General features: G+C 42.6%; 1 protein-coding gene across 1 annotated transcript; it reads left to right on the plus strand.

Moving 5' to 3' along the window:
• LOC101732413 (CD48 antigen) lies at window positions 1–10,999 on the plus strand. Its single transcript, XM_018096503.2, has 4 exons — window positions 1–58; window positions 4,203–4,538; window positions 9,059–9,343; window positions 10,426–10,999. Exons 1-4 carry the CDS (start codon window positions 1–3, stop codon window positions 10,515–10,517), a joined length of 771 nt encoding a protein of 256 aa, XP_017951992.2. The 3' UTR covers window positions 10,518–10,999.
• Window positions 11,000–11,392: the final 393 nt, after the last annotated feature.

Raw genomic sequence — 11,392 nt, forward strand, 5'->3', positions numbered from 1 at the left:
ATGGCGATGTTGACTGAACTCCTTTTCATCTTTTGGCTGTCATTCCGTATAACCACCGGTAAGTAATTTACCTTTTAATGTCCCCCTTCCTATATTATACAGATACTTTATCTAAAGATGGTGAAAATAATCTCCACAAATGCAGCAGATCTGAAAAGATCTCAACTTCCATTGAAATACATTGACTTGATCCGACTTTATATTACAGCCTATGGAGATCAGATAGATTTTGTAGGATCCTACAAAATCTTGTGGTTTTGCGTGTTGTTGCAAGAAGGATCAGATTAAAGCTGTCCCACAAAATCTGATGAAAATATCCTGAGGAGTTTAGCCCTTAGGCTCATCACTGGCTAATGAGGAGTCAGATCAGTATACGGTGCGGGTATAGGCTCTTTTTGTTTTTATTTTCATCTTTTCTTTTCCTGCTTTATTCTCTCAATTGCAGCTTTTCCATCACAAGGTTATTATTGTGCTTACTTTGTCAATGATGCATTGCATTGTAATGGTTTAAAGAAAAGTTGTAAAGAAAAGCTTATATATTTTGTTATAAAGGAATCTATGGGAAATGGACTTCATGTAATTCAGAACTTTCTGGATTACAGATCCCATAGTTGTATTACCAACATGATAAATTTGAAAGAAATTTTGAGGTCAGTGCACACAACCATCTGTGGTAAAGTCAAAGAATTTTGTATTTTAAAAGTACGCACAAAAGGTAACAATGCACAGCCAAGAACAGGCAAGAAACATTAGGTGATGGAGTTCCACCTTCTCACTACAGGTGTGTGAAAGGCTATATTGACCTCCATATATAGTAATTATTTTCCTATCAATACCAAGCTTATAGGAGACTGAAATTCACTGGCTGTGCCAATTTGTTATGCATCTCCATTGACTAAAATCACTTACTTTTTTGCAACTTCTTTCAATGTCCCAGGGATCCTATGCATATATACAGTAGGTCAATGCAGACATGCACACATCTATAGCGAGAAGCCAGAATATGAATCCCCTCAACCAATGTTCATGCACATTTGCTCCTCTTGTCTCTGTGCAAAAAAGATTATCTTTTATGTTCAAAATTGATTCCCTGACCTTATTTGTTTCCCTGAAGAAAAGGTCAAGGCACTCTGACCAAGCTAATCCAGAGGAAAGAAAGTATGAGTACTTGTTGCTAGAATATGTATAGTTTATGCAGTTAGCAAAGTAGATTTAAAACATTTTGCAGCATAAATTCAAGGGGTACATTTATCAAAAATTTGGGTACGGCTTGGAGTATAAAAAACTGCACCTTGCAGAATTTGAATTTGCCTATTGTACCCTGAAGTGCAACTTTTTGAGGTCCTATAATGGAATTGTGCCTAAGTCCTGCATAGAGGAGAGGCAGAAGGTGATTGGCGCTTGGGTGTCTCTTAAATTGCCTCTCGACTACACATTATACAGAAACTGAACAACGCAAAGAGCCAAGTATCCCTGTGTAGCCCTCTTTTGCTACTGCATGGGATCTAGAACGCATTCACCTGCGTGCGACGCTACAGGAGCCCTGTGCCCCCGCTATATGGAAGAGCAGGTACACTGATAAATGGCGTGCCTCCACCCAGGGTCAGGACAGGTTGGACTGCGGTACCCTCCCTGGGAAACTTCTCTGATCCACAACACACAAACACAGGAAAGGTTGATGGATTTATTGGCAGGACGCTATACCTTTAAATTAGCAGGGATAGATACAGCCTGCCAGCCAGGGGCAACCTCACTCACATAACATACAGTAGGTGGTACTTTCTGAACTGCTGAGGGGAATCCCCCACTTATGTGGCAAGTGCTTCAGAGTCTTAAGAACTCCCTTTGGCTTTCCGTGCCCTGAGAAGAGCATGCTTTGTTCTTCAGAGCCCTGTACAGGACCCCCTTTCCTTCTGCACCCTAAGAGAGCGCGCTTTCTGACACTGGGGGGGGGGGGGGTCCCAACTACTTTCTTATACAGAACCCTGTGTGAGCTACCAACACCTTGCTTGTCTATCTACTTCCTTGCTCCAGCACTCCTCCTCTCTCACTTCCTTCCTGTCAGCTCACACAGAGGATGGGGGCTCCTCCTCCTGCACAGTAACAACACAGAGGAGAGACAAGTATACACAGCTCCCATACACCTGTATTTAACAACTGATTATTAGCAAGAGTTGGGTACAGGACTGTCTTGTTTCTGATAATGCTGTGGTCTGGTCACTGACTGGATTTTAAATATTGAGGCATACATCATGCATGTGTCAGTGGAACAGATGGAATTACTCACTGTATTGGGGCACAGTATTGCACCCTATAGCACTTAAACACGTGTGCCTATACCACGCATGAGTAAACCTGCAGGTCTTTTCCCCAGTGATACCTCCTTCTACTTTCTTTGATCTCTTTCCCTAATTTCATACCCTTTTTTAACTTTTCTTAAGCTACTCCTGTCCTGTTTCTTCCAGCCCCCCCCCCAATATCCCTGCAGACCGAAGACATGGAAATATATATATGTAGGGGTTTACCAAAAATGGGCCCTTAGGACAGACACCCCTAGGACAGGCCACAGGGTGGTGCTAGTTACTGGGACACTGGGATGATTGGGTTCTAAATAGTTAACAGGGAGTATACCTGTGGTTCGGGCTGCAGCCACAGGGTGGTGTGCAGATTATATAAAGTGATGCAGCCATGTGCTGGCAGACATCTTAGGCTTGGGATAGAGGAGCTCCCCAGGTCCCATTATAGATAGACAGTTTCTATGTAATAGGTCGCTCCAGGAGTGATATATAGTAACACTGAGTTTAGAATGGGCGGATATTGCCCCTCCAGGAGTGGTAGTGGGGTTAAGACCCCCAGCATTACATCTGCTGGAGTGCAGGGCCACAAGTGGCTAGGTAGGTGGACCAGGTTACCTCTAGTCCAGGAGTCCGGATCTGAGGGTGCCTAGGTGAGAGTACCAGTGTGGGTCCCTGTGGTGAGGCTGCCTAGCGTGAGTACCGGGGAGAACTCTAGTGAGAGAGTGTCTCCTGGTGAGAGTACCGGGGAGATCACCTAGAGGGGAGCATATGGCGTGAGTACCGTAAGTTACCCAACAGGAAAAGGTTCTCAATGAGAAGTGAGGAGTATTGCCCTGCTGTGTATGAATTGTATATGCAACTCCTGGAGAGGTTTCTACTCTGAATAAACCACGCATCTGTTTCACATATACCAGTGTGTTTGAATATCCTTTATATCCAGAGGACCACTACCAAGCTGGTAAGGAATTACCCCAGGGTGGGGTATATCAGCCAGGAGTAAGTGGGTCCCATTGAGGGGTATAAATCGTGTTTGTTTCCCAGGGTGTGAATTGAAGTTCCACAAGACCATCCCTGGGTGGAGGCACGCCTTTAAGGGAGAAATCCCTGTAAACCCCCATAGTAAGCGGGGACTTAGGACTCCTGTAGCGCCAAAGAAAACCTGTAGCAGCACTGAATCCGCAAAAGTGGGCTACATATATATGTATTTTTTGCAATCGGGTATAAAAAACAAGAGTTGCATAAACATAATACTTAACTATATAGAAAAGTAAGGTTTTTTGGCTCCTGGAGTCAGTGACTCTCATTTAAAAGCTTGAAAAAGACAGAAGAGGAAGGCAATTATTTAAAAAATTATAAAAAAAAAAGGAAAAGTTAAAAAGTTGCCAGGAACAGGACATTCTATAACATACTAAAGGTTAACAAATATTAACTGTCCCTTTATTTTATCTTTTAATATAACTGCCTTCATCATACTAAAAATGTATTTTAAGTTTAACTGCCCCTTTAATAATGGGGGAACCCAGGCAGAAACCCTGGAACTCCCCCCTTTTTATGATAGTTCAACTAGTTTATGCAGCACTGTACATTTTTATAAAATAGAAGTATAAAGAAGTTAAATTAGGGAAGGCCCAACCTAAGACCTTTGAACTGATAAACAGCTACAGCCCTTAACTCCCAAGCGCTATTCACTGTTGATGGGATGCTGGGAACTGAAGATCAACAATATATGGAGGTCCACATCTGGGATTACACTTATACAAACGATATCACACAATGTATTGCATTTAACCACAGGTATCCCCCCTTATACCGGAGGCAAATCTTCTCTCTCTTTCTTAACCAAACACTGACCCTTAAATGGGAATCTGAGTGTCATTGCTAAGTCATTTCTTCTATGTGTTGCAGGAGGAGGAGAAGGAGGAGGAGGAGACGTCCCTCTCCCAGTGACTGGCCGTGTAGGGGAGACTGTCACACTGCCGTGCCCTCTGACTCTCACACATCCCATTGATAGAATCACATGGATGTTTCATGTCAATGGGGAAATAATATTCCTGGCTGAATTCAGAGACCAGAAGTTTATCAGAGAGAATGGGAATTATTTCCCCAACCGGCTGGAAGGGTCTAACAGTGGCACCGCATTACTGATCAGGGAGCTGAGAATGGAGGATTCTGGGATCTTCACTGCACAGTTTCTTGTTAATGGAGAAATACGAGTCATAAATTATAATCTCACTGTGTTGGGTAAGTGTGTAAGTGAGTGTGTACACGGGGGAGAGAGAGTTGTTGCAGCTCAGAGCAGACAGACCTGTATGGGGGAAGTGAATTTATTGTTACTCCGAGACTGACAGAAGCCATTAGGGGAGGAGCCAGACTTATAGTTACAGCTACAGAACATACATTCAGCTTATGGATAAACTTTATTGCAGCCAGTTACTTTTCCTTGAAAGGCTCTACACACTGACAGACTTTTTATCACAGTTTGTCACTACAAACAATTGAATTTTGATCTGTAAATTAAATAGTATTTTAAGACAGTATTTTTTTCTATTCCTTTTGGCACTGCTGGTTCTGTCTCTTGAAACAGCTTAAGTCAGCCATGTGGCCTTCATAGGCTTCTGCTACATTGCTATAAAAGGAACAGACAAACACTACATTCAATGGCAGTTACTGTATATTTACTACAGTATCTAGTAGGATTAAGTCTAAAAACAACTGGACTTTTCTGAGTTTTTCTTGAAAACGTTTTACCACTCATCCGAGTGGCTTCTTCAGTTCAAATGACTGGTAGGGAATTCCCCGGCATTTAAACCCTTGAGGGTAGTACAGTCACAGACATCCAATCACAATGGTTCCATTGAACTTATTCAGTTAGGTGTTGGCTGAGACTGACAGGTGTAGAAAGTATGATCAGGTGTAGAAAGTATGATCCAATCACAATGGTACCATGATTGTCATTGATGCAGTGTGAACTGTTGTGAAACCACCTGAGTAAGGATGTCAAAGCGGCATTGTATGTTGATGACAAGCAGTGTTGCCGGCCCCCTCCTCTGTTCAGGGATAGTTTTTCCAGACTGGCATAAATACTTTGGGGAGACAGGTAACGTGCATATTTTGGACTGAGAGGACAGATGGTTTGAAAGAGGTGTGAAAGAGGCCATTTATGCCAGCCTGGAAAAACCATCCCTGAACAGAGGAGGGGGCCTGCGACACCGCTTGTCATCAACATACAATGCCACTGTGACCCCCTTACCCCAGCGGTTTCACAACAGCTCACACTTCCAGTCATGTACTTTGAAGGATTAACCCCTGCAGCAATGAGAATCATGGTACCATTGTGACTGGATCATTCCTTCTTACACGGGTTAGTTTCAGCCAACCCCTAACTGAACAAGTTCAATGGAACCATTGTGATTTGATGCCTGTGACTGTACTACCATCAAGGGTTTAAATGCCGGGGAATTCCCTACCAGTCATTTGAACTGAAGAAGCCACTTGGATTGGAGTGGTGAAACGTTTTCAAGAAAAAACTCAGAAAAGTCCAGTTGTTTTAGTCTTAATTCTACTAGATACTGTATATCATGCATGTAAATACCTGGATGAATGAGAATCTTCATAGACATGTATATTTACTAATAACTAAAGCCACTGACTATTTGCAATTAATGTACTGTATTAATTACAATTTGTTTCCGTAGGCAAAACACTTTTTTAAGCTTTATGCAGAGCTGTCTCTGTGCAGGTCTATGCAGAGCAACATAAGATAATTCTTTCCTCAAAAAAATTGTTTAGCCAGCTAAGTAAAAATGACCAGCAGGTGTTCAAATTTTCAAACTCATTATATTACCAGTTTAAAAACTGCAAAAGAGGTTCAAAATTTTCCTGTTTTTGTTTTTTCAGACACACAGCTTAGTAAATTAGAGGCAGATTTTCTAAACTGTTATGATTTGCTACATTACATAGTTACATAGTTACATAGGGTTGAAAAAAGACCAGTGTCCATCAAGTTCAACCCATCCAAGTAAACCCAGCACACCTAACCCACACCTACCAATCTATACACTCACATACATAAACTATAAATACAACCACTAATACTAACTGTAGGTATTAGTATCACAATAGCCTTGGATATTCTGATTGTTCAAGAACTCATCCAGGCCCCTCTTATAGGCATTAACAGAGTCTGCCATTACCCCATCACTAGGAAGGGCATTCCCCAACCTCACTGCCCTCACCGTGAAAAACCACCTACCTAACATCCCCCGGCAGGGCATTCCCCAACCCCCTCACTGCCCTCACCGTGAGGAACCCCCTACCCAACATCCCCCAACCCCCTCACTGCCCTCACCGTGAGGAACCCCCTACGCTGCTTCAAATGGAAGCTCTGTTCCTCTAATCTATAGGGGTGACCTCTGGTGCGCTGATTGTTTTTATGGGAAAAAAGAACCCCCCCGTCTGCCTATAATCCCCTCTAATGTACTTGTACAGAGTAATCATGTCCCCTCGCAAGCGCCTCTTTTCCAGAGAAAACAACCTCAACCCTGACAGTCTAGCCTCATAGTTTAACCCTTCCATCCCCTTTACCAGTTTAGTTGCAGTCTCTGTACTCTCTCCAGCTCATTAATATCCTTCTTAAGGACTGGAGCCCAAAACTGCCCCCCATACTCAAGGTGAGGCCTTACCAGGGACCTATAAAGGGGCAAAATTATGTTCTCATCCCTTGAGTCAATGCCCTTTTTATACAAGACAGCACTTTATTTGCTTTAGTAGCCACAGAATGACACTGCCTGGAATTAGACAACTTGTTATCAACAAAAACCCCTAGATCCTTCTCCATTAAGGAAACCCCCAACACACTCCCATTCAGTAGATAGTTTGCGTTTATATTATTCCTACCAAAATGCATAACTTTGCACTTATCAACATTGAACCTCATTTTTCAGTTTTCTGACCAGTTTTCCAATTTTGTCAAATCGCTCTGCAAAGCGGCAGCATCCTGCATGGAACTTATAGTTTTGCACAATTTAGTGTCATCAGCAAAAATAGAAACAGTACTCTCTATGCCCACCTCCAGGTCGTTAATAAACAAGTTAAAAAGCAAAGGACCAAGGACTGACCCCTGCGGTACTCCACTAACCACACTGGTCCAATTAGAAAATGTTCCATTTACCGCCACTCTTTGTACTCTATCCTTCAGCCAGTTCTCTATCCAATTACAAATATTATGTTCTAGGCCAATACTCCTTAATTTGATCATTAACCTTCTGTGAGGTACTGTATCAAACGCTTTAGCAAAGTCCAAGTAGATGACATCAACTGCCATTCCAGCATCAAGGTTCCTGCTCACCTTCTCATAAAAGGCGACTAAATTAGTCTGGCAAGATCTGTTACGCATAAAACCATGCTGGCACAAACTAATAGTATTGTGAACTGCAATGTATTCAAGTACCCTATCCCTTATTACCCCTTCCAAAAGTTTTCCTACTACTGATGTCAGACTAACAGGGCTATAGTTTCCAGGCTGAGAACGAGATCCCTTTTTAAATAACGGCACCACATTAGCAATCCGCCAGTCTCTCGGCACCATGCCAGACCTCAATGAATCCTGAAAAATTAAGTGAAGAGGTTTGGCAATAACAGCGCTCAGCTCATTTAATACCCTGGGATGAATCCCATCCGGCCCTGGACCTTTGTTTACCTTTACATGTTCAAGTCTCTTTTGAATTTCCTCCTGAGTGACCCACGCGCCAGTAGCTAAATTACATTAGGTGATCAGAAGTCAGCAGTTAGTGAATCAGTTGTAACAGCTAAATATTGCAATGTTCAAGGAGCATGCTCAATAGAGCTGAAATAAAAAAAATGTATCAACTATTGTATGAATTGTTTAGAGACTTGGAGGCCCATTCATTGTTCTGATGTTCTAAAATGTCACAAAAATGCTTTTATTGGTCATACGAAAATATCATAATTGCCTTCCGAAAATCACAAAAATTTTGGATCCGAACGTTTGTAAACGGCACAAAAGCCTCTCTGGCTTTGAAACCTTTGAAACTTTGAAAAAATTAAGTAATACATGGAACCAATAGGAAAGACACTGAGAAAAATTGCCCCATTCGATGCCACTGGCACATTATACAGTGGTACTAAATACATTTATGACTTTGTCATTTAACTTAAGGCTGTTATCAAAACTCAGGAGAAGCAATGGTTAAAGGAGAAAGAAAGTCACTTGGGGATGCCAAAATGTTAGGCACCCCCAAGTGACTTTAATCGCCCACCTTTTACCCCGGGCTGGTGCCCCTGCTTGGAGAGAACCGCCCCAGCCCGGGGTAGCAGCGATCGCTTCCTCGTTCCGGGTTCCCTGCGCACGCATGCGCAGTAGGGGGAATAGTGGAGCTTTAACAGAGAAGTCGGCCTTTCACTCTACTGCGCATGCGCTGACCGCTGGCATTTTCATAAAGGGAAGCCGGAAGGAGGAAGCGCTGCACTCCAGGTACCCTGGGCTGGTGCTGTTTTCTCCGTACAGGGGCACCAGCCCGGGGTACGAGGTAAGCGATTAAAGTCACTTGGGGGTGTCTAACATTTTGATACCCCCAAGTGACTTTGCCTTTCCTTCTCCTTTAAGGTGTTGTTGTGAGTTGGAATGCACCCTAAGCAATGGCAAAGGAATACTAGGAAGCAAAACAGCTATTACAACAATGTATATATGTAATATTCTTTATTATATGTATTTTGTAGATATAATCTCTTTCTAATTGCAGAGCCTCTCCCCATCCCTACACCAGTAATAGAGAAGACATTAGATGGGAATTCCTCTGATCTCTGCCATCTTCATTGTTCTGTCCCATCAAACTCACCAACCCTGTCCTACAGTTGGACCTACAGAGATACTGGCACTGACAGACTATATGCCAATGGCAGCACAATCACTGTATCACTGAAGGATAAGGCATTGGGGGCAGAATTTACCTGCTGGGTACAGAATCCTGCTCACAGGAACAGCACATCCACCCCTTTATATCCATGTGGGGAGGCACAAAGGAAGGGTATGTATGGGGAGCAAAAGAGTAACAATCTAACTGGATACCAGGTTTATATAAATAAAAGGTAATTAGGATTTAAACATTACAATAAATGTAGATCATGCACTATATGTATCTGCTCATTCCAGGGGTTTCCTTTCTTTCCCAGTGGGCTGCCTTAATGGCCACAACTTCTGCCAATGGAATCAGACCCTAATCCCATTATTATTGTTGTGAGCCAGAATTTGTGCCCAGATTGGTTCACTAAAGAGAAGCTGCAAGGAACACAATTAAGCAGGGCCCTGCCATATTGATAGAATTTTTGGGGGGAAGGAACTGCTGAATTGTCGCTAAAAAAATGTAGATTTGCATCCAAATGACCTTGTGCTTGTGTAAATAAGCCCTAATAAGTATTGTTGAGAGGTTAAGTGCATTGAGATGACAGCTTTCTTTTCCAGTGATCCCCAACTAGTGGCTTGGGAGCAACATGTTGCTCACCACCCTCTTTGATGTTGCTCCCAGTGGCCTAAAAGTAGGTGCTTATTTTTTTTTATTTCAGGCTTGGAGGCATGTTTTGGAAACCCTGAGACACAGTTTTAGTCCAAGCAGAGCCTCCTGCAGTCCATCAGTTTACATGGGGCTACTAAATAGCCAATTACAGTCCTTATTTGGCATCCCCAAAGAACTTTTTTTCATGATCATGTGGCTCACTAACACTTTTTACATCTGCATGTGGCTCATGAGTTAAAAAAGTTTGGGGATCCCTGTTTCATACACAGTGCAGCTGTAGACCCAGTGTATAACACTAATGGAGTGACAGTGGCATTGGCCTAATGGCTCTCCCTCCTACATATATAAGCATACACCCCATTACTTACACTGATGCTTAAAAAATCTATTCTGCAGGAACTTGGATGAAGCTTTTGTCTTCTTCTTGGCCAATGATTCCCATCAGTTGTTAAAACTGATGAACTTGTATTATTTCAGCTTTTCTGTTTAATAGGGTACTACTGTAAATATCAGTTTAAAGTTACTTATCTGAATGATATTTTATTAAGGTTAGCCAGTCATAGGACTAATGTTAACTTTTTCCTTTTTTATTACAGATGGAACTTGCAGGATGAAATTATACATGTATCTTCCTGCTCTTGCTGTACTCTGTACAGTACTCGCTACAGTAATATTTGTTGCAAAATAAAAGCCCACAAGAAACCAACTCTATGGTAACGGCCCATCCTTTTTGAAACGGTTACCATCCTGTTACTAATTAGGGATGATTAGGAGGTATGCAATTATGATGCAGAATTTGCTAGTTCTTAGGGTTTCTTCCAGCACTGATAGAGGTTAAATCTTGTAATTCAACCTGCCAATCACAGGAAGGCAGAAGACTTTATTGACCCTGCCCCCCTCAGCCTGTTTTCCTGAGCAACAGGTTTTCTTGGTTCTTGTAAGAATTCTGTGTAGTAGTTGGAGTTAATCTTATTACATTTTCTGTGTATAACCTTGACCCTCCTCTTTAACTAAGAAAATGAATATTTCCTTGTTGCTTCTGTGAACTCCTGTGTATGACTCAGCGTCCCCCTGACTTTGCCTCCAATCTGTTACACTGGCTGTGACCTGGCTTGGCCCTAATTCTGATTCAATCTAATCCCCTGGCACTGCAATAACTGGCGTCTGCTTTAGGCTGATGCCACACGCGGCGTAGGGCTGATTTTTTCGGCAAGTGGAAAAACGCTTGCCGAAAAATCAGCCCTACGCCTGTTACTTGTGCCTACACCCGAATGAATGGGATACGCTCGGGTGCAGGCACAAGTAGCAGGCATTGGGGCTGAATTATCGGCAAGCGTTTATCCACTTGCCGAAAATTTCAGCCCTACGCCTCGTGTGGCATTAGCCTTACCATACTATTTAGCTATTACCTGTTGCTGTTTTAAACTGTGGTTATACTTGTTCTGTGCTGCAGCCCAGCTCCCCCTTTCTCCCTGCTCCTATTAGGCTGCTGCTATGTGTAACTGGTGCCTTCCCTGCAGACATTAAAGGAGAAGGAAAGGCTAAGTCACTTGGGGGTGCCAA

This window comes from Xenopus tropicalis, chromosome 8, assembly GCF_000004195.4.
Source record: "Xenopus tropicalis strain Nigerian chromosome 8, UCB_Xtro_10.0, whole genome shotgun sequence".
Classification (NCBI taxonomy): Eukaryota; Metazoa; Chordata; class Amphibia; order Anura; family Pipidae; genus Xenopus; species Xenopus tropicalis.